Genomic DNA, 24,882 nt, shown 5'->3' on the forward strand with positions numbered 1-24,882 from the left:
TGGCTTGCCACCGTATCATTGCTAGACCGACAGCGTAATGTTTTCAAATCATTTCAGAGCATTGTTATTAGTTTTGTCGGGTTTTTGAGCAGGCAAACTTTCAGAGTTTAACTGAAGTTTAGTATCACTTCAATTGTTCTGACATTTTGTGGTTCCATTAGAAGATGAGGCATTTCGTTTGTACTCATAGCCTCTAAAATACCCATGCGAGTTTGGTTTGCCACAATTTTCTTCCTCTTTGATTATTCCACCTGCTTATGTTGTAAACGTTTGTTGCAACAATTGAGAGTTCTCTGACTCGCTTATATGACAAAGCTGGCAAGTTTACATTCGCTGCGTTACTTTTTGTAATTTAGTTTTCTGCTTTGTTAACTGAACCAATACGAACTGCTTGCAGTCTGTTAGATACAGCATCATACATTGAAGTCCTCTTCCACTTTCTCTGGTACTGAAGCCTAGTACCCTTAGCCCTGTCCCTAGATTTATTTGTCACATCAAACCCTCTGTTTTTATTGGCCAGAAGGCATGACATTTGAGGCAACAAAGTGGTCTTATCTTGCTTTATTTTGATCATTTGCAAGTCGAATAAATTTGGTAGGCTGCTCTACAATTGCATTGGCTATAGAAAAACCATTAAATATGTTTGCTGTGGTAACCAACGGTGGGCTTTTTATCACAAATATTTTATCCGAACAGCTAATGCTCTAGTGTTGGTGGGGACTTCCGGAGCAACATCTTACGCTTCCTAATGGTCAGTTAATCAGCACCCTCAGTCTGGTATATATGAAGAATTGGAGACAAATATTCTATCTTCTGGTTGCTTTTGCATTATTGAACTAGTTCTTCGTCATGTTAGATATGGCTTCATTAATTAGCCTCATGATTTCCAATTATGATCTTGTATCATTGATTTCAAGAAAAACAATCCCTCTACCATGAAGTATCTTGAGAAATTGAGATAATGTAATTCTTCTCATGGAATCATTGATCAGTCAGCTTATAAATTTAAATCAAGTGATAATTGATCTCCCTCAAGAGAATTTCTGTTTACACTGCTGTGAACAATCTAGAGATACCTGAACTTCGGATGAATTATGCCATATTCCTCATTTGTGAGATGCAACACAAAATCACTCCTTGAAGAGCCACCATCTACTATGCATTGGAATCCTTCATTGCAAGGACATGGTGCTCCTGGTGATGATACAATTGGTGATTGAGTTTGCTTGGCTATGGACAAAGTAGCCAATCTGGAGGTCATTGAGGAACCCTGCTGTGTTTTTCATTATTACAACAGATAAAATAAGGGAAGTTATTTGTGCAACTTAAACACTTCCTACTTTAGCATGCAATTTTTGTATCCATCACGTTTGTAATTTCTGGAATTTAGAACTAGTTTAAAGGTGAAGACTGTGTGTTCTTTTCTCAGTAGAAGCAAGCTCCTTTCTTCAGCAAATGAAACTCTCTTAACACTGTCTTGCTCTGTATAATGTATCAAATAACATTTTATATGACCTAAGTTTGACCTGCTACAGAGAGGATAAATTCAGAAGCCTACCTTCTTGTTCATGCTTAGCTGCTCAACATATGCAGCTTTTAAGATTCTTGTAATTCTGCTAAATTAACCCCAATAATGGACCCAATAATCCCAGTATTTTTTACCATGCAAATTCATTGAAATCTAAAAGAATTTCATTGATAACTAACCATTCAGTCAATATCTACTTCATACAAACCACGTTATTACACTGCTAAGAAGTCCAAGACACCCAACTGTCCAAGAAGAAAAGAAATGAAGAGAGAGGGCGATAGAGAGCGAGAGAGAGAGAGAGAGAGAGAGAGAGAGAGACGCAAAGGTTGATTTTCCTTGACATTTGCTTGCATCTTAACTAAAGCGGATGGAGGAAGCAAACAGGTAGCTTCAAATGCCAGAGTATGACTCTCTATCCATGCACGTGTTGCACAACCTGACGTGATTAGAAGACATTGTTTAGTATTGTTAAGAGGGCGATAAGTGGCCAATGATTCCATCCACATTCTTTCGCTATGCGCAACAATGATAACATTCTTTCACCAGCACTTTTATCGGATATCGTCCGCTTTCTGAACAGTTTGGAGAGTCCTCCACGGTTCCTCATTGGGCAGGGTTGGAAATAATTCAGCTCTGGTAGGTCTATGTTAGCCCCTATCATGCTCAAAGTGCCAAAATAATAATAATTATGGGTTTAAGTGGCCTATGAATTGATCAAAATGCAACTTGGCTATTCAAATAGACTGATCACATGAGCCCATTGGTTGGAATTCCTTCTTATTTTTATTTTCAGAAATGAAAATCAGATGCAACCAGAAGGATCTGTTCAGAAAAATGATTCCGATTTAAGTGTGAAAAATAATTTTAGAAGTTTTAGAGACTACAAGTGAAGTTTTAACTGGTACTAAACATATGAGTATTAATATTATTGATTTTTTAATGGGTTTATAAGAAAAAAATTATCGTCTGAAATTTTACCTAGTTGTGGATTTTGAATACCACTACTTGTTTACACCAAACATAAACAACTTTGTATATAAACCCCTACATAGTAAAAGAAATACATTTAGTATTATGGGTGAAATTTCAGTTAGTATCAGCAACCCCCGTGCAACAACTAGTTTGGATATCAGATCGCTGCAAATAGCTCCCTTTTTTCTCTTCTCATCTCATGCCATTGCCCTAGGCGAGGAGATTGGAGGTGAGGCTAGGACTTGAAGAGGTGAAGGGTGCTAGATAGAGATTAGGGTCAAGATTTGGAAAGAGAAGGTCTCGGCGTCGGATTCACATTGGCAGTGAAGCACATTGTCGGAGTTGGAGATCGAAGTAGGGTCTGCCAAGGAATTAATTAGGGACAGAGACTCTGGAATTATGGCTCTATTCTTTCTCTCTCTCATGCTTGCTCACTCACATGCACACAATTTCTGTATTCTGGACAATAACTTGAGATGATGAACAAAAATTTGGAACCCACGTCTTAAAAATTATTACTACAAGGCTTCAAAAAATAGATATTGAGGTCGATAATGAACCAAGCTGGAGAGTTGAAAGTTGAACTAAATCGATATAGATCGTGATCAAATCTACAAAAGAAGTCTTAAAACCGTGGGATACTCTTCAATTTAGGATCCTCCAATACTTAAGTCGGCCAAGATCTTGAGAACAGATAGTAGAAATGAAGAAGTAAAATGCAAAAAGTATGATTTTGAAAATGGAATGAAGTGAAGAGACTTTAGTTTTCTTCAGTGAAAAATTTAGAAGAGTTTTATCTTTGTGAGTTCAGACTTACCTTCTAAAAAATATTATGTCCCCTTTATATAGAGAGAACTTGCTTAGGCCTTAAAAAAAGTTTGTTAGGTCGTTAGAGATCTATTAAATCATTATAGATCTGTTATGTCGTTAGAGATCTATCAGGTCGTTAGATTGTTATAATAGAATGGCCAGTTATGTAGAATTCATGGAACGGTTGTCCATATGGTGATGAACTAAAATATAACTGAAAGACAGTTATTGCTGAGCTAGATGATAGCTGTCGGATAACGGTTTGTATCTCTGATGGCATGTCCGTAAAAAATCGATGTGGAATAGCTGAAGCCAGTAACCATCTAAACTGGTTATCATACCTTTAGTATTAATAATCATATCGAATGATAACCGAAATAAGATATTGCAAATCAGCTACAAACCGAAGTAAAGGTCTTGCTTATCATCAGTTCCGAATTAAGCTGACTAATAGATAGTATTGAAAAAATAGATCGGTCATAGGCTGATGTGATCATGAGAGAATATTTAACCTAGATAATAATCTTCCACTACGTGTCCAGATGGTAATGAGGTCGGATAATATGCACCAACAGAAGTTTAAAAAAAGTAAATTAGAATCTTATATTAGGGTTTTGGATGTTGAAGATTTTAGGGTACATTTGTTATAGAATTGATTATAAGGATCATGTTTTGAGTTTGTTATTAATTGGTCTCTTGTATGATACATCTATGTTAATTAAGAATTATGGAGGAAGAAAATATATGTTAATAGGTCTTTTTTTTCTTATGGGATTCAAACCGGCCCATTGTAGAAGTACTCTGGATATTGTAAATTGATCTAGCTCAATCTGATTTTGATGATTGTATTGGTCCAATCTATGAAATTCATGAAATTTTAGATCCAACCATCTAAATAAGCTCTTATATATAGTAATTTGTATAGTAATTTGCAAAACAATATGAGAGTTCACAATTACTTCAAACATAATTATTTTTATTTTTAAATAGAATTAATATCCTATTTATATCTTTGAGGTTTTAGGGAAAAAAGTGAAAAGATAATAAGAGGTGTTGCATCTCTCTTCCTATTAAACTTTTTCTGCCACACCTTCAGTCTCCAGACCATACAAGAAAATTAAGAACAACTCAAAGCGAATCTATATTAACCGATAATATTAGCTTAGGCAGTACATGAATATATGCAGTATCATGGAAGTCCTTACTTTGGTGGTTCATAAGGTTTCAAGAACTTGAATGAAATTATGAAAATACATAGAAGGGAAAGCAAAAGGTCGAAACAAGTATGCAAACTAATCCCAGTCATAATTCTATATTCCTGAACATGAATCATGTGATCATACCATTGAAATCGACTGATGTCATGTCTATGATGGCATTCATACCATTACTTCAAATTGACTTGAACTTGGAGGCCGGTTACACATGATGTTGGAGGACCTGAATGTTGAATCAAATATCATCAGAAGGCTTGGATCATGATTTTGATTAAGCTTTTTCCACGTACCCTTCTGGCTACACCCTTACAACTACAATTAACATACTTCATAACAATCATATAGTCAAGCATATGGGTGTCTCTTTTCATAAATCCATTCACCCTAAAGATTTTACCGGGGGCCAGAGTTATCAGCACATGGGTGACAATTATCAATAACAGAGTTACGAGGAAGCCCAAAGACGGTGAAGAAGTGGCACAATATCGTAAGTATCCTACATTCTATTAGAGAAGGCAACCCGAACTCATGATTACAAAAAAAAAAAAAAGAAAGAAAATAATCTTTAGCCTACTAATAAAGCATGCATCTAAGATATAACTATTTAGAGCCCAGACAAAAAATATGGTGAGGGCTGCATTTGTTTATTTATTTATTTATTGTTAACATTGCTGCAACATAATGAAAGATGAGGACCGTAAGCACTAGAGATAACACCATGAGTTGTCTGCTCTGCATTTGATAGATAAGATAGGTTGCACCTGACATCAGTTTTGATCACGGGGCCTACCATCTAGGTCAGTTAGCTAGGCTTTGTCATGCACGGCCAGACCACTCAGGAAGGAAGCTTCTGAATAGTTAATGCACCAATCCTTATTTCATGACCACAAGAAAAGCTTGGCAGAGTTATTTTGCAAATTATAATTTCTGACATGGCTGCTACAAAAATTATTACTAGAAAATAAGAATGATCAACCAAGACTGGCAGATAGAGTCCTTTTATTGAGCTGATCGATTGATAGAAGGTATAAATACACTTTGCTTGTTCATGGCCTACTAATTATAAAGTACATTAAATGAATGAAAGAAGAGTAGGGCAAAACTGGGGAGAATGTTCAGTCAAAAAATTCCCATGGTGTCTTTGTTGGGGGATCAAATGTCTCCCACATAGTTGTAACCACTACAGGCTTTAATTTGGCATTTGAGATCTCGAGGACATCTAAAGTTTCAACACACTTTTGCACCCTCTTAGCCTGCAAAACAATAAATAAGAGTCTCTCATGCTTAAATCTTCATGCAGTTTTTGTTTAAGTAGGTCATCGAAGAACAATTAGGCTATAGAAATATCAATGTGCAGATGCGCGTGTAATAAAAGAAGAAAAACCATTCATAAATAAGTACTAGAAATTAGTTTCCTTTTTTTCCACAGAATATGATTTTTATTTTTCAATTGAATAAGAGAAGGACAATCTCTCTCTCCTTTTTTTTTTTCAAAGCTCATTAATGATTTATAAACTCAAAGATAGATTATGACCATTTTTGGAAGCAAAACTTTTAGAAGACAAGTTTATTCCCAATGCAATAATTGTGATAACAACTAAAAATTTATGAGATCCACACAAATTGCATATCTTTCTGGTAACAACCTAATGATCGACAGAAGATATGAATAACTGAAAATAGGCTTTTCCAAGATCCTATCTGCATCTAGCTGTGAGAATGTCACTACTTTCAACTTGACATTTTTTTCATTAGCATGCTTGGCCTAAATGAAACTCTTTAAAATATTTTCTACTTTTTCCACATTTTCTCACCAGATAGGATGATGATATTTGTGGGTAAAATTTTATCAGCATGTACTTAATATGTGAATAAAGAGGATCTGATACTTCAGAGCTTTTATCCTTCAAGCATTTGGTATTTAGATCTGCTGTTAGGTCTGTTAAGTGACAAGTAGGCCATTGCCATGAACATTCTGAGAAATAAATGTGCCCATTAAAACAAGTGGATATCTGAATAACTTAATCTCTGCATAACATCAATATGTTTTTGCAAACTTTGCCTTTCTTAGCTTTTTGTTTATTGTTTACGAAATCAAGGCATTTGGTATATTATAGTTTCTAAGTTGAAATTCGTACTTGGTTTTTTAGGACCAAACACCTCCCAATGTTCTCTCATTAGTTTTACCAGCCACCCATATGGATTAATTGTAGACTATCATATTTAAGGAAAATACATGGAGAAATAAAAGGAACAACTAGAAACAAACCAGTAGATTTTTCTGGGAAGAAGCATCTCCTTCAGTAGGGATACTATCTAGTTTGACTGCTTGTCTCATAAGCAACTCAATCAATGTTGTGATCTGTACTTCTGCAACCTTATTCCCATTGGATATGGATTTTTCTATGGTAGTTACCTGGAAACAAAAGAAATTTGGAAAATTGATAAGCACATGAAACTATACATGATACTCTAATAAGAGATTATACCTATTACCTGAATCTTAAAGTTTACTAGCAGCAGTGGTACATAGAGGTTTTGTGTGACATCAAAAGCTATAGTGATTTAATAAATAAATCAGAAACAATCAAAGGAGTCATGACATTACTTTAACTTGATTAGTTGCAAATGAGTTTCATTTGTCACCATGCAACAATTGCCATAAATGATTCATTTGGTTAATTATATATTCTTTCATTTCTTTTCTTTTGTCCTCTTTTCTTTTCTAGGGTGGGGGCTCTAGGAATATTGTAAAATCCTTTGTCCACCACTGTCAGTGGAAAAAAGCTGAGGTGGAGCATACTGTTTCACCGGATTGGGCTATGCAGCACCATCATGGCACGACTGGATGGCCCCTACTTTTCAATTGACAATGGCCTCGGTTACGAAACCATCATCAGAGAACATGAAGGGCGTGCCCATTCTGGTTTTTTCAAAATGAGAAAATGTCACTTTTGCCCCCATCCCTAAAAGAAGAAAAGAAGTAGGAAGAGAGAAAAAGCTTTTCGTCTTCCTCCATCTTCTCTCCCTCCTGGTGCGGGCATTTGCTTCCCTTCGATGATCAACATTTGCTCTCCCCTTCGTCTTCATTTTCTTCCTTCCGATGACTGGAGCATCTCAACAGTTAGCAGCGGTTGGCGACAAGCCCCTGATGAAGATTCCCCTCTCGAGTGACTGTTCGCAATGAGCAGTTGGTTTCCCCTCATTTTTCATAGGACGAGCAGTTGCCAACATTTTCCCCTCATTTTTCTTAAGGCGAGCAAGCGGTTGCTAACGGTTCTCCTCCAGTTCTAAAACTTGTCTAGGTATCCTCTTGCCCCATTTCCTATATCCCCTTCCCCCTTTCCATGGTTGTATTGAGTTTTCTTGACCCTAACTCAAAGAGAACCATTTGTTGCAGGAGCTCGCATTTACAGAATTCCCATTTGTTCACAAATGGTCCCTAAAAAGTACTTGTTTAAAAGGCGACGAGGACAAGACAACGACAAAAGCCAGAAGAACGAAGGGAGCACAACTATTATTGTCTATAGGGGAGAGGATGCCCCTACTTCAACCCTCGAAAGAGGAGAAACAAAGAAAATGGAAGAAAGAGAAGAAGGTAAACGAATATTATTTTCCTATAAAATTATGAAACAATGATATATGATGACCCCTTGTAAGGTTTTAGGCCCTCTGATAAAGGTTTTTTTACTTCCTGTGACGTTCTATGACTTCCTATAAAATTTCAAGATTTGTTCACTTTTATTTCAAGATTTGTTCACTTTTAGGTCTTCTATTAACTAACTATAACCTCCTTCAATTATTTAAAGAAATAGATGTCATATTTGTTCAATAAGATGTCATCAGATTACAATAAAAAATCATATTTCTTGAACAGAAAGTCGTAGGAGGCAACAAATTATCATACTAAGGAACAAGATGTCATACCATTATCTATAATGTCATAGGATTCAACATAAAGTCATATAGGACATCAGAAAGTAATAATAGCCTTTTTTTCTTTGTTCTATAACATCCTAAACAATAAATATGATTTTTTGTTTTATCACATGAATTCCTTGTAGGTATATCTCACTTCATTTGACCTAATATAAATTGGTGTTGACACAAATGACTTAATGTTGCTTGCATGAATATTATATGACTTCCTGGAGAATGAAACATTATGATCACATGGAAAAGCATACCAATTCTTCGTGCAGCCTAACAACCCAATGTTATAACTTCCTGTTTATTTGTAATGACATCCTATTTTCTAAATATGACATCCTGTTGCTTTGTATCACACCATTAACATAACTTTTTGTTGCATGGTATGACATTTTTTGGTCTATTATAACTTCTAGTTGTTGAATATGACTTTCTGCATCTTTATATGACATCTTATTAGTTAGTATGACTTCCTGTTATTCGTTATAACATCCAATTACTTTTTATAACATCTTATTGATTATTATCATTTCTTGTTATTCTTTATAATATTCTGTTCATTATTGTGACATCCTGTTGATTGTCATGGTGTCCTATTATTATCTATGGCATCTTATTACTTGACATCCTGTCGATTAGTATGACTTCCTCCTATTAACCATTCACTTGTTTGTTATAGTGAAAAAACTGAGAAAGCCAAGTAAGCCCTGAGTTAAGAAAGAATGAGCCCCTCAAATTTTCAAGAACTTATGCAAGCCAACAGTTTACATAGAGAATGTCCGAAAAATGTAGTTTTCTCCTTCTCACATAGATCTAATCCTCAAGACCCCATTTGGCATCTTCATTGATATAGATTTATAGTTGATGAGGTACTCCTCTCTGATATTATAAAATGTTATACTAGAGGTGATGAATTTATTTTTGCTAGAAAAAGAATAAGATTCAATGCCGAGGAAGTGACACTTATTGGGGATCTTCTATGTCATGAGATGAAGATCTCAGCCACCAAGAAAAAGGAGAGGCTTTTTAAGACATTTGGGGCTAGCTTGGATCCGCAGCATAAAATGTTAGAGAGATAAATTGGTTAGCTCGAAGAGAAAAGACATTGAGAATACTGTCAGGCTTTGGATAACCTATATGCTTCCATATTTTTGACTCCAAAGTCAAACCAGACATGCCCGAGATATCTTATCCCTTTCTTGGATGACTTGTCACAATTAAAAGCTTTTTCGTGAACGGTTGCGATCAAAAACTTGACTGTTGAGGTGCTCCAAGAGATTGGTGACTACTTGAGGTTTGAAGAGGCACGCCAAACAAAGAAGCCAGATAGGGGTAGAAGGCAGCCCACCTCCTTTGGTTATTCAGTAACCCTCTTGTAATGACAATTCACGATCATAATTCATCCTATTTAACATTTTTTTATTCTTTCTATAGTGTGATTTGAAAAATTGCCCATGTGCAGTCATGGTTCCTCGAGCACATCAACATCAGAGCCCTAGCTAATCCTAGAAAATTATCCAAATTATTAAGATGGCATGACTACCAATAAAAGGACCCACGACAAGAAGTTTGACAAAATCCAGCCCCACAAGATAAAGTTACAGCCATCATATTATAGGAAGTTATATGAGATTAATAGAATATCATATTTTGGAACAGAACATATTGCATCTTAAAGAATATCATATCATCTTTTAGGAGGTCATAAGATGTTATAGGAAGTTATTTATCTTTCACAGGATATCATATCTTTTTACAGGAAAAGAATTGATTTTAACAGAATATCATATCATTTTATAGGAACATTTGTCATAGAATATCATTTTTTCAACAAGATGTCGTATACTCTCACAGCATATCATATCTTCTTTTGTTTACTCATATTATGATATTATATCTTTCAATAGAATGTCAGTGTCTTATAGAATGTCATATATGGCAAGTTACTAATTTTCTCTTTTCTTTCTTTGTTGCCAAGTTGTGGATGCTATACAACCCACCCCACAGGAGCAATGGCTTCTCAGCCTAAATGAAGCAAAGTTGGATTTGCCCAAGAGCAAGCACTGTACATTGTGTGCACAGCTATAGATTTAAAATGAGTTTAGGAAAAAGCTCCAAGTTCGAGAGAAGTTGTTAAGATCCTTGCTTGGAGAGGAGAGAAAATGAAAAAAAAATTCAAGGAAAAGAGAGTTGAGGAAGAGGAAGAGGTGGAAAAGGTGGAGGACAAGCCTAAGTTCTTGACATATTCACTCAAAAAGAGGGTGCAAAAAGAACATCAACTATGTAAGATCTCATATCTGACAGAAGATTCAAGTTCTGGGACTGGCCAGCCTAAAAAGAAAACCAAAATAGTCCCACACCCAAAGAAAAGGAGCTTACCGACATATCAACTCTACCAAACAAACAACCAAAAAAAGATGAGGTAGGCATTACATTCTTGTTTGATTTATTATAAGATCTTTAGGCTCGATTAAATTTTTTACATAGATCTTTTAAACTGACTTTTTAATACAAGGATTCATCCAATATTTTCAGGATTACCAAGACAAAGACCTGTTGTCTGAGGAAGATTTTGTCATCAACATTTTCTTGAAAGAAAGAATTAATTCGTAAGTATTTGTGACATCCTGTAGGGTTATAGACATCTTGTATAATTTAATATCTTCTCTAATTCATAAATTATACAGGATGTCACAAAATACTTATGAATTAATTATTTCTTTCAAGAAAATATTGATGACAGAATCATCTTCCTCAGACAACAGACCTTTGCCTTGATAATCCCAAAAATATTGGATGAATCCCTACATTAAAAAGTCGATTTAAAAGACCTATGTAAAAAATTTAATCGAGCATAAAGATCTCATAATAAATCAAACAGAAATATAATGCCTACCTCATCTTGTTTTGGCTATTTGTTTGGCAGAGTTGATATGTCAATAAGCTCCTTTTCTTTGGGTGTGGGGACAGTCTTAATCTTTTTTGTAGGTTAGTTGGTCTCAAAATTTAGATCTTCTGTCAAATATAAGACCTTATGCAGCTGGTATTCTTTTTTCATCCTCTTCTAAAGTGAATATGTAATGACTTTGCCTTGTCTCCCACCTCTTCCTCTTCCTCTTCCTCTTGCTCCCTAACTCTCTCTCTTTTGAGTTTTTTCTCTTGCTCCCCTCTCCGAGAAAGGATCTCAACAACTTCTCTTGAACTTGGAGATTTTTCCTAAGCTCTTTATTTTCAGTCTGTAGCTGTGCACACATTGTATAATACTTCCTCTTATGCAAGTCCGGCTATGCTTCATCCGGACTGAGAAGCCACTGCTCTTGTGAGGTGGATCATATAACATCCTCAACCTGATAATAAAAAAGAAAAAATCAATAGCTGACCATATATGACATCTCATAAGACACTGACATCCTACTGAAAGATATGATATCATGATGAGTAAACAAAAGAAGATATGACATCTTGTAAGAGTATACAACATCCTATTGAAAAAATGACATTCTTTGACAATGATATGTTCCTATAAAATAATATGATATCCTGTTGAAACCAATCATTTTCCTACAAAAAGAAATGACATCCTATGAAACACAAATGACTTCCTATAACATCTTATATCTTCTTAAAAGATAATATGACATGCTGTAAGATACAATGCATTCTGTACCAAAATATGACATCCTACTAAACTCATATGACTTTCTATAATATCATGGCTATCAATTTACCTCATGAGGTTGAATCTTGTCAAACTTCTTGTCATGGATCCTCTTATGACAGTCATGTCATCTCAACAATTTGGATAATTTTCTAGGATTAGCTAGGGCTCTGATGTTGGTGTGATCGAGAAACCATACCTACACATGAGCTTTTTCTCAAATCAGACCCTAAAAGAATAAAAAATATTAAATAGGATGAATTATGATTATGAATTATCATTACCAAGAGAACTACCAAATAGCCAAAAAGGATGGGTTGTCTCCTACCCTTGTCTGACCTCTTTGCTTGGTATGGCTCCTCGGACCTCAAGCATTCAGCAATCTTTGGGAGCACCTCAAGAGTTAAGTTCTTGATGGCAACAACCGATGCAAAAACTCCCAATTACAATAGGTCATCCAAAAAGAAGATCATACATCCTGGGCATGTTTGGTTTAACTTTGGAGCCAAAAATATGGTAAGCATATAGGCTATCCAAAGTCTAAAAATGTCCTCAATGTCCTCATTTCTCCTCGAGAATTTTAGCTGACCAATTAATCTCTCTAACTCCTGCAGATCCAAGCTCGCTCCAAATCTCTTGAATAGCCTCCTCTTTCTTCTTAATGACTGAGATCTTTATCCCGTGACATGATAGACCCATAATAAATGTCGCTTCCTCGACATTGGATCTTATTTTTTTCCAGCAAAAATAAATTCATTACCTCCAACATAACATTTTATAATATCAGAGAGTATCCCATCGACTATAATGGGCTCCATGTCAATGAAGGTGCTAAATGGGATCTTCAGGAAGAGATATATGCGAGTAGGAGAAAACTATATTTTTCCAACATTCTCTATGTATACTGCTGGCTTGCATATGTTCTTGAAAATTTAAGGGATCCTGCCTTTCCTAACCTAGAACTTCCTTGGCTTTCTCGATTTCTTCAATAACAAGTCATACTAATCAACATATCATACAAAATAATAGGACGTCATAGATAATAACAGGACATCATAACAATCAATAGAATGTCATAAAAAATAATAGGACGTCATAATAACCAACAGGATATCATAGAGAATAACAAGAAGTGATAATAATCAATAGCATATCATAAAAAGCAATTAGATATCATAAAATGAATAACAGAAAGTCATAATAACCAATAAGATATCATATAAAAACACAGAAAATCATATTTAACTAGAAGTTATAAAAGAACAAAGGATGTCATCCCATGCAACAAAAAATCATGTTAATGATATGATACAAAACAGGGTCATATTTAGAAAATACAATGTCATTACAAATAAATAAGAAGTCATAACATTGGGTTGTTAGAGTGCACAAAGAATTGGAATACTTTTCCATGTGAGCTTAATGTTTCATTTTTAGAAAGGCATATATTATTCATGCAAGCAACAAAAAGTCAGAGAAGTCAACACCAATTCATATTAAGTTACATGAAGCGATATATACATATAAAAAATTTATGTGGTAAAACAAGAATTCACATATATTGTTCAAAATGTCATGGAACAAAAAAAGAAGACTGTTAGTATTTCTTGATGTCTTATATGATTTTCTATTGAGTCCTATGACATCCCAGATAATGATATGACATCTTGTTACTTGGTATGACAACTTATAGCCTTCGATGACTTCCTTTTAAAGAAATATGATTTTCTATTGTAAGTTTATGACATCCTGTTAGACAAATATGATATTCCTTTCTTTAAATAATTGAAGGAGGTTATAGTTGGTTAATGGAAGACCTAAAAGTGAACAAATCTTGAAATCTTACAGGAAGATATAGAACGTTATAGAGAGTAAAAAACCCTTACTAAAGGGCCTAAAACCTTACAAGGAGTCAACCAATATCACTATTTCTAAATTTTATAGGAAAATAATGTTTGTTTATCTTTTTCTCTTTCGAAGGTTGAAATAGGGGCATCCTCTCCCCTGTAGGCAATAATAGCTATGCTCCCTTCGTTCATCTGACCTTCGTCGTTGCCTTGTCCTCGATGCCTTTTTAAACAAATACTTTTTAGGGGCCATTTGTGAATAAATAGAGATTCTACAATAAATGCGAGCTCCTACACTAAATAGTTCTCTTTGAGTTAGGACCAAGAAAACTCAATGCAACCATGTAAAGAGGGAAGGGGTTATAGAAATTGGGCAAGAGAATACCTAGACAAGTTTAAAACTAGAGGAGAATCGCCAGCAACCACTCGCTTGCCCTAGGAAAAATGAGGGAAAACCGTCGGCAACCGCTCGCTCGCCCTTTGAAAAATGAGAAAAAACTGCTGGCAACCTCTCACCGCAAACAGTCGCTTGAGAGAAGAGTCTCCACTGAGGGCTCACCACCAACCACCACCAACCGCCGAGATGCTTCGATCCTCGAATGGAAGAAAATGAAGATGAAGGGGAGAGAAAATGCTGGTCGCTAGAGGGGAGAGCAAATGCTCATGTCGAAAGGGAGAGAAGATGGAGGAAGACGAAAAGCTCTCTCTCTCTTTCAGCCTCTTTTCTTCTTTCAAAGATGGGGCAAAAGCGACATTTTCTCATTTTGAAAAGATCGAGAAGGGCATGCCCTTCATGTCCTTTGATGACGATTCCATAACTGAGGCCGCTATTAGTCAAAAAATAAGGGGCATCCCATCATGCCATGATGTCGCTACATGGACCAATTCGGTGAAGCGATGCGCTCCACCTTAGTTTTCCTCCACTAAAGGCAGTGGATAAAGGATTGGGATATGATGATCTTCAAACTCATCAACTTATAGATTGAACTTGGACTATTATTCTAAAAAGTCTAAGCCCCTTATTTTTAACCTTGTACTACCCCCACAAGCAAATTATTGTCTTGGTCATTACTCAATTGTTTTGACCTATATTATAAAGCTCTTGATCTTCATACGATTAGTTTGATGAATCTTTAGCATTATGATTCATTAGTACATCCCGATAAATTAATTATATCTATTGCTGCCAAAATCTGGCTCCAACTATAGTGGCTTAGAGGGTGCTATCCAATCCAATGAGAGATGTTGATCTATGCACAAAAAAGGATAAAGCTCGTCGGATTGGCTATGGTCAGGCCTTCCAATACTTAAGTCAAATCGGACTTTGGAACAACAATAGTAAAGAGAATGTAATAGAAGATTAGTGTGGTGTAGAATGTTACCTTGCTCTGATTGGCCTAGTTTTGACCTGCCTTTACCTCAGTCTTTTCACCTTGGCCCAATCAAATCAACCTTTTTCCTCGATCTTCTTAGATCAGCCTTAGAACCTTGACCTTCAAGAGCTTAGCCTTTAGGAGTTCTATCTTGGAAAGTTCAGCCTTAGGTTTCTTACCTCGACTCGACTTCCACTTCGACCTCAGCTCTTTCATCTCAACCTCGGCCTGATTTCAATCATCTCCCTATGGTGGCAAGGGCACTGTAAATGGCTAGGACCTCTATGAGATCGACCTTAAACGGGTGACCAAGATTCTGGATGACGATGAGAAGAGCAGAGATCTCGAGGATTTGGGGCATTGGGGTCATAGATGTATAGTAGTTGAGGTCACACATGGTGGTATTGGAAAAAAAAAAGGGAGGAAAAGATAGATTTGATGAGGGATTGTAGAAAGGAATAAGAGGACAAGCTCCTCTCTAGGATTCCATGAAAACTCCCCCCCCCCTCTCTCTGTTCTCATTCATGGTTGGTCCTTGGAGAGCACATGAGGACATGGATGTTCGTGCCTGCATTAAATGATGGAAAGGATGTGAGAAGTACAGTGGAGTCCTATTATAAGGAGAGACATCAATTGGAGAGAGGGAGAAGAGGTGATGATAGCTCTCGAGTTTTTGAATGGAAAGTGAGAGAGCCTCTTGGAATCAAGGAAATGGACATAAAAAGCCAGTGGAGGAGGATGATGGGGAGAGACATAATGAATTTGATTCTAGGAGATTGGCCTGCACATTTTGCCTATTGAAGACTTTTGAATTTGTTGTAGCTTGCCTTTCTTATCCTGATTTCCCAAAAATTACCCCAGATTTGAATCCATTTGAAATTTCTTCCATGATAGGCAAATTGTTACCATGCGATATCAATATCAATATTAAAATAATTAAGAAAAGCCTTACCTCGCCTGTAACTTCCACATATTTCCCACCAGGGATAAAAATATCATCCTTCACATGCGAATACTTCCTAAGTTTATCACTTATCAATGCAACTTTTATGCTTCTTTAAACACACAAATTCCTCCCCATTTTCCTTCAATCTCGAGTTGGTTAATCAGTCATGTCAAAATTGTTAATTAAAATCACCTAACACATTAGACAATACACTATGTCTATCTTTATATAACACATATGCCCACTGTGGCTGAAAATTTGTAGTTAACAATGTGGTGGCCCTCCTCCTAAGTCAAAGGTTCCTTGCTCTTTAACAAACCATGTGCATTTGTGCTTAATTTCCACCTACAAGCAACTTTGAATGCTTACCTCCTAACATTTAAGCCCTGTTCGGTTGTTATCAATACAGAATACCATTTGCAAGTTTGCTGTCTAACTTCAAGCCACATTTTTCCAGAGGCAAAATCAAAATCAAACACCATTGAGACCTCTATTTTTGTTGTTTAAATTGGATAAATCAAGATGAAGCTGGAATAACTCAAACCTCGGTTAAAGTAGGTTAAGGTTTGTTTACTCCATTCTTACACATTCAATTTAAGTCTCATTTTTCCCACAACTAAACAGAGGGTCAATATTTAATAGACTACTCTCATCGAGATCACAGAATCAAGTGAACTAAATAAATAAAGAAGCATAACGTACGCATCAATTCATATTACTTGTAAACTTAAAACATGTCAAGGGATCACAAAGTTGAGATTGCCGCACCTGGTCGGCCAACTTGTCGACCTCGAGAGAAACATCAGAGATGGCCTGGTGGACGCTCTGGATCCTTGCATTCCTCCACATCTCCACGCGTCTCCTCTCAAGGCTCGTCGGGTCCTGGATCAGCACCACCTTAGACCGGTCTTTCACTCCGCAAAGATCCAAAAACTCGCCGTCTCCTCTCTCCTTCCCTCTGTACATCAGCCTCTGCTCCCCCGGCTGCAACCCCGTCTCCGCCGTCAGAAGCTTCTTCAACTCCCCTGCAGTCCAAACCACACCACATCAAACACCAGGACCCAAGCATTCCGGTCATCGACCGGACGGTGATCGGATCACGTTAAATCAAACGCCCAAATTAACCGTTGGCGTCACGGTCAACCGTTGTCGGTGGAGGGTACGAATTTTCAAAAGATCTACTAAATTCCAGCGAGGGGGTTATAATAACTAATAAATATCCAGCGAATGTTAGTGTCGGGAAGGGCATTTTGGTAATAAAAGTAAATATACGGTCAAATTTACCTCATTATATATTTATTGCTAAAATAAATGTGACGCTAGGCACGACACTCGCAGTCCAGCTGTGTGGCATTTACATATTAAATTTCGAGATTTGTCCATTTACCGAGTATAAGAAAATGGATTTAAAGGAAACAAAGGGGGGAAAATTTCTCCAAAGAGGAAAAATAATTCTCAAGAAGCTGGGAACCAGCAGCCCTGCCAAGAAATCCGGTAATTTATTTCCCAGGGTTGAGCCGTACGTCGGCGAGAACTGTGGGGTTCTTACCGAACGTGGCGAGGCAGCTGACGGAGACCTCGTACCTGACGGCGCCGTGCGAGATCCGCACTCGCACGACCGGCGCCGCCGCCGCCCCGAGATCCGCCTGCCGCTTCTGGACCAGCATCCCCCCGGGCCTCATCTCCCACTCCATCTCACCACCCTCCGCCTCCTCCCCCTGGGCCGCCGATGATCCCCCGTCCGACACCGTTCTCCACATCATCGGCCGCCGGAAACCCCCCAACTCTCTCTCTTTTCTCTCTCTCTCTCTCACAAAAAAGAAACAGCCGGTGGTTTCTTTTCTGCCAACGGTTTTAGAAGCGATCGGATGGTCTTATACGGGCGGAGTTCAGAAGGCGCGGGATCTGGTGGGCCTAATTAGGAACGGGGCCAACGATATCTCGACACGTGGCGGTCCTCACGGTCCTCGCCTCACAGCTTAGCCCGGGGTACCGACAGCCAGCGAGACCCAAAAAATGATTTGCTGCGGTTTCGACCCACTTGATCTCCACGTGGTGCTCTCCTATTCGCCGGCACCCTGCTCAGGACCCTCTTGTTTATATTATGGCCCTGATGTCCACCGCTTTTTTACCTCCAAAGCGAACACGCCTTTGTAGGACTCATATGTTGTTGAGAGGGTGTACAGTTGGGTCTCCTTCAAGGATTTATTTTGTGAGGATTTTTCCATTAATAATAGGTTTGTATCTTAATAATGCCTGTACAGCACATAAAAAGCATAAAATCGAACCAATGCGCTTCAAAAGACGGGCTGATATGAAACTACGTCAACTTCTGGTATCACATCAGGCAGCTGGCCCAAATTATGATAATACTTTCGCTTTATAACCGTCTGATTACGTTTGGAGCATCAAAATGGCGATGAGATCATCTTCCGCTGGCGCTATCCAACTGCACCCGTCTCCAAGTGCCACGAGTCTCTCCTCAAGGATCACCGGTTTCTGCTTACTTTGGAGGCACATTTGTGGCCGTGTGATGCGGCGATAGCTAAACGTGCCAAGGGTTGGATCAGGAAGCACCCACTGGGTGATTGATCACAAGGACACCGTAGGGAGAACAAGTTACAAGCGGTGGATTCCTTGCCTGGAATGGCTGTACCCAATGGTTGGACCTGGGTCCTACCAACTGCTGGCCAAATCCAGTCTTCGAGGGCACATTTTGGTATTCATTATTCCTTGGGCTGCTTTGATGCTTTATGACGCTCTTTGGGGGTAGGCATGAACATAACAGGACATTCAACTCTGGATACTTCTCAAATGGGCTTGGTCGAGATAAATTAGCTGAGCTCCACCCCTTTGTATTTTATCTTGAACTAGAACATGGACTAAGGGAGTAGGTCGGTTCGGTGGTCCTGGAACACGAGCATGTTCTATATCTAGCCCCACATTTGCAACACCTTAGTTATAGAATTGTAGAGGCGTTTGTATACATCCATAGGGATATACACACGTAAATAGAGAAGTAAACTGGGTTCAGAACAGCTGGACTTAAGGCCTTATCTTGCCGTCTCTCCAGCCATATGATGAGGCCCATAATGAATATTCTTCTTGTGTGTATTTTGCATGATTTTTTATTTAAAATAACAAAATTACTATAGATCTTCTCTGCATCAATTAGAGCTGTACAAATATATCATCAAGATTAAATCTTAAATTTCACAATAAAAACTATCATCATTAATAAAATAGATTTCAACAATAACTAGAGATAGAGAATAAATCTTATCAAACATATGGATACTTAAAATAATTAATAAAAAAAATTAAAAATCAAAATTATTCAATTTGTAGCTCTCGATGTCGGGAACAATATATTAAAATTTCATCAAAATTAAAATACGATCAACCATCCGATCAACTGATAAAGTAGCACCAGAATCCCTTATTCTCTTCTTCTTCCCTGTTGCCGCCATCTCTTTTTTTCATGCCTCACAAAAGTTTCTGCATGCTACACAACTTTTTCACACTCACGACTTTATAGTCATAAAGACCCATAGGTTAATTAATTCGAGTCCTACTTGGACTCTTCTTTTCTCCTTTTTTTTTTTTTTTTTAAAGAGGTATAGGTTCCATATAAGGAGGGAACACCTAACAAATTTTTCTCTTCCAACTCATGTGAGAGGTTCCACCGGACTTAAATATGTGGTTCTCATATAGAGATTTTATCTCGTCTTGCATGGCTTTTAACCACTCTCTTTTGCTCATGATTCATGACCTTTTGATAGCATTTTGATTCTCCTCCATCAGTGATCATCACATACTCATAAAGAGAATATATCTGAAAAAGATGATGCTTTCTAGTAGATCTTCTCAACCGATACTTAACTGGTGGTTCTAAAGGAGCTTGTTCAATATGCTCATCTGACATATTATTATCAGATATGGACTCATTAACTACATTACAATCATCTTCCTGTATATCTCCTCCGTTATCATGATTCACCATGGTAGGAGGTACTAGACCCAGATCAATAAAATTTTTGGTGATAAATTTTAGCTTCTCAATCTTTTCAAAATATTCAATAATCTAATCTTCTAAAAACACAACACCTCTGCTTCTGATAACATTTTTATCAATTAGATCTTTTGGAGTCCTTCCCTAGAGGTATGGAGACCTGGAACCAGCAACGAAAACCACCAAGAAGGGGGGGCAGCAAGGCTTGGAAAGCCAATTAAGGCAGGGAGGCAAGGCTTGGGGGTGCTAGAGATGGGGCGCCCAAAGCTTGAAACCCTAGGGCATCTAGGGTTTCTCCTCTATTGGTAGCGACTAGGGTTTAAGAGAGAAAGGCATGAAGGAGAGAAAGAGAGGAGAGAGAATGTTAAGAAGAAAATGATTTGTATTCCATGGCTCAATCAAAATGGATTACAATTTGTATATATATACAAATGGTCAACATAACCAAACCTAAAAAACTCCCGATGCTAATCCACATGTGATTGCACTCACCCAAGTTCGTATACTGTTGAGGAAAATGTCTTAAGATTCAGTCTACAATAAGTCCAAAATGAGGTTCAGGATGAAAAATAAAATCCAACGAGTCCAAGAACAGCCTAAACAAAGTCCAGACGAAGTAGATACGTTCGAAGAAGCAGGCCGGAAGCAGATGGGATGGCCTATGGGCCATCGAAGGGACCCACGAGCTGGCACGGGCCGACCACGAGCGCACGACCCAGACAGGCATGCACGAGCCGGCCGCAAGCACAACCCAGGCAAGTACACACAGGCATACATGGGCCAGCCACAAGTGCGGCCCAGCGAGCACGCACGAGGAGCCCGGGGTACGACATACCGCGGTCCATTGGGCTAGCATAGTCCACCATAAACTGGCACCATTTTCCTATAGATTTCTCGCTATTTACAAGGTTTGTTGTACTGTTTATCATGCGGGTGCATGATCCAGCGACCATGGGAGTTTGCAGTAGCGATCAGATGGCTCAAAGGGTCCTGGAGTTCTGATAGAAAATGGAATTTGCATTGGTCTTGCTGTGGAACTCCTATGCATAGCTTGAGATGATGTCTGAGGCCATTAAGAGGCCTTACGGACAATAGAGCCTATGTAGTTTGGTAGAGACCTGGATGTAGTAGTAGTGGAGAGCAGTGAAAGGTTCTAGAGAGCTGTGAGAGATAGAGAGATCTTCTTGGGTTTCTTAAGAGCTTTTGTGAGGGTAACTTCTAGTTGAGAGAGATTTATGTATAAGGATTGAAAGTGTGAGGATCTCCTCTTATACTTATTCTTTTCTTATAGTGAAGCTTTGCATGTCCTATGGAGGCAAGCCTTTTGGCTGATCCACGTATTTGATTATTTTTTTATTTTATTTTATTTTTTTTCATAATAATTAGTACCAGATCTTGTCCAACATATACACCCATGACTTGTATGCTCTCACCCTTCTTAGATCCAAACCTAGCCCAAATATGGATCAACCCCTTAAGGCCCAAGTCTCTTGGGCCTCAAGACCGTAGAGAGCTGAATGCTTCCACCCTAGGATCCAACCGACCCTAGAACCTCTAATGAATGCTTCATGGACTTTAAACCTTGACCTTTTTCTTGACCAATAGAGATTCAGGAGCACCACACCTGAGCCTACAATTTTTATCTTGGTGCCTCAAAGTTGCTGCAAAATCAGATCTATCCATCAACCCCATCAGCACCATACACCTATGAAAGCTGTCCCTTAGAAGAGTCTTTGTGAGTGCATCAGTTTGGTTCCTCTTCATGTGAACTTTGACTAGTTCCACCTCACCATCTTCTACTAGCTCTCTGATCTGATGGTATCTAATATCGATGTATTTGGTCCTTACATGATAGACCGAATTTTAGATCAAAACTAATGCACTTTAACTGTCACAGTGTATCCTGACGGTTCTTTGTGCAAACCTCATCTCCATTGCCAATCCCTTCAGCCACAATACTTCCTTTGCTACCTCTATAATGCCGATATACTCTATTTTAGTTGTAGATAATGTTGCGATGAGTTGCAAGTATGATCTCCAAGAAATTGGACTCCCATTCAAGCTGAACACAAATCTTATGGTAGAACACCTGGTGTCTATCTCCTCCAAAATCCACATCTACAAATCCAACCATTGGATCCTGAGCTTTCTTGGACATGTTGGAGCTTCCCTTAATATCATCTTGCTGTCAATAGCAAATACCATCTCCAACTATGCCCACCAATTACCTGAAGATATCATTCAGTGCTCTCCAATGCTCCTTACCAGGCTCCACCATGAACCTACCAACTTGGCTCACTGTATGGGCAAGATCCGACCTACAACATGTCATCGCATACATGAGGCTTCTCACATCTAAAGCATATGGTATTCTTTCCATTTCCTCAGCCTCCATCTCGATCTGGGGTGACATGGACTTCGAAAGGCTGATATGATCAGCTAATGGTAGTGTTGCCAGTTTTGCATCCTTCATGCCGAATCTTTCCAATACCTTTTGAATGTAACCCACCCTAAGAAAAATGTAACACCTCTTGGTTCTATCTCTGAGAATTTTCATGCCTTAGATCTTTATGGCAAGATCTAAATAATTCATCTCGAACTTTCGAGATAAAGTTACCTTCAAGCCCTGCACTACACTTTTACTCCTGCATGCTATCAACATGTCATCCACATATAAAAGCAAATATAACCTAGACTCATCCTCAAGTATTTTGATATACACACAAGGATCATACTCATATCTGATAAGGTCGATACTCCTCACATACGTGTCAAAGTGCTTGTACCATTGCCTCAATGACTACTTCAACCCATATAGTGACCTCTGTAGTAGGCAGACCTTCCCTTTTGACCTTGATTCTCCGAACCTCTTTGCCTGCTCCATGTAGATCTTCTCCTCCAAATTCTCATGGAAGAAGGCCATCTTGACGTCCATCTGCTCCAATTTTAGATCCTGCACTACAACAATACTCAACAGTATCCAAATTGATGTATGCCTAACGACTGGGGAGAATATCTTGCTGTAATCAATGTCCTCCTTTTTGGAGTACCCCTTGGGCACCAACCTAGCCTTAAACTTGATACGTCCTTGCTTTGAAGGCCCTTCTTTGCATTGATAAACCCATTTATAACCTATGGGTTTCTTTCCCTATGGCAACTGCACCAACTGCCATGTCTGGTTCTTCTAGAGGGACTGCATATCTTCAGTCATTGTCTAGACCCACCTATCTTTATCTTGGCTTTCAACTACCTTATCATAGGTATGAGGGTCTCCATTCACTGTGGCCAAAGTATAGGATACCGATTCTCCGAAGCCATATCTCTCCGATTACTTCACGTTCCACTTAGGCTTGTGTAATACAACCCCGATATCTATTCTAGGTTCAACATTCTTCCTTTAAACCTCTCGACCTCTACCATGTGTCTTAGCCCCCTCCACATGAGGAGACACCTATAGATGGTGCTCCATCTAAATATCATATCCTCCTGGTGCACCTACAAAAGGCAAAATAGAATATGACATCAGCTGTCCAACTTTGGCCTATTGGACCTCCTGCTGCACCTGTAGTCCTCCATTCCTCCTTACCTCTTAAGGATTGAACTTTCATCGAAGACCACATTCCTATTGGTGGTGGCCTTCTTCTCCAAGGGATCCCATAGCCAGTACCCCTTAACTCTATGTAGATATCCTATGAACACCATCTTCCTTGACCTGACATCTAACTTGCTCCTCTCACCAGCATCCATGTGCACACAAGCTGTGCACCCAAACACTCTGAGATGGCTCAACTCCACCTTCTTTTTAGATCATAGGTTCTCTAGAATTCCACCATCTAATTTGATATGAGGTGACCAGTTCACCAAATAATAGGCTACATTGACTATATCCATTTAGAATGTCTTGGGAAGCCCTGCTTGCAGCCTCATGTACCTAATCTTCTCCATAAGAGTTCAGTTCATCCTCTTCGCCATCCCATTTTGCTGAGGAGTTCTCTTTACTGAGAAATACCTTTTGATGCCACATTCTTCATAAGAAACTAGAAACTCCTTGCAGGTAAATTCTCCACCATTATTTGACCGCAGACACTTCATACTACAATTCTGTTCCTTCTCCACTTCAGCTTTTCAGACTTTGAACTTTGAGAAGATCTCTGATTTTTTTTTCAAGAAGTACATCCATACCTTTCTTGAGAAGTCATCTATCAGGGTTAAAAAGTATCTCTTTCTATTTCTAGCCAAAATTAGGGCCGATCCTCACATAACAGTGTGCATTAGTTCTAGGAGACCTGCACTACGGTTATACTAATGACAAACTTCATCCTATGCTATTTACCCATCTAGCATAGCTCACAAATCTCTAAAACACCGTCATCTAGATTTGGAATCATCCCACTTTTGCTCAGCACCTTCATACCTCAGTCTCCCATGTGGCGTAGGTGAAAATGCCACAATGGATATGCATCCCCTTGTTCTTATGTTGCAGTTGCTATCTCAGATCCTTTAGTCACCACAGACCCCTCCATCCTGCATAGATTGTTCTCCAACTTTCTTTCTTTTATCACAACCATGGCTCCTTTGGAAATATT

General features: G+C 38.3%; 1 protein-coding gene across 1 annotated transcript; it reads right to left on the reverse strand.

The window, feature by feature from the left end:
- Positions 1-5,498: 5,498 nt before the first annotated feature.
- Positions 5,499-18,108, reverse strand: LOC105035350 (BAG family molecular chaperone regulator 1). The gene is made up of 4 exons (XM_010910898.4): positions 17,834-18,108; positions 17,053-17,309; positions 6,800-6,946; positions 5,499-5,783 (listed from the first exon to the last, which is right to left on the reverse strand). Exons 1-4 carry the CDS (start codon positions 18,045-18,047, stop codon positions 5,646-5,648), a joined length of 756 nt encoding a protein of 251 aa, XP_010909200.1. The 5' UTR covers positions 18,048-18,108; the 3' UTR covers positions 5,499-5,645.
- Positions 18,109-24,882: the final 6,774 nt, after the last annotated feature.

This window comes from Elaeis guineensis, chromosome 5 (assembly GCF_000442705.2).
Source record: "Elaeis guineensis isolate ETL-2024a chromosome 5, EG11, whole genome shotgun sequence".
In the NCBI taxonomy this organism is placed as follows: domain Eukaryota; kingdom Viridiplantae; phylum Streptophyta; class Magnoliopsida; order Arecales; family Arecaceae; genus Elaeis; species Elaeis guineensis.

Bases quoted from the DNA above. Each gene is read 5' to 3' on its own strand.
- LOC105035350 (XM_010910898.4), bottom strand. From the start codon at position 18,047: ATGATGTGGAGAACGGTGTCGGACGGGGGATCATCGGCGGCCCAGGGG. The intron at 6,947-17,052 runs GTGCGGCAATCT...TTTTGTTTCCAG, and splicing joins TCGACAAGTTGGCCGACCAG to GTAACTACCATAGAAAAATC. The intron at 5,784-6,799 runs GTTTGTTTCTAG...ATTGTTTTGCAG, and splicing joins CTTCCCAGAAAAATCTACTG to GCTAAGAGGGTGCAAAAGTG.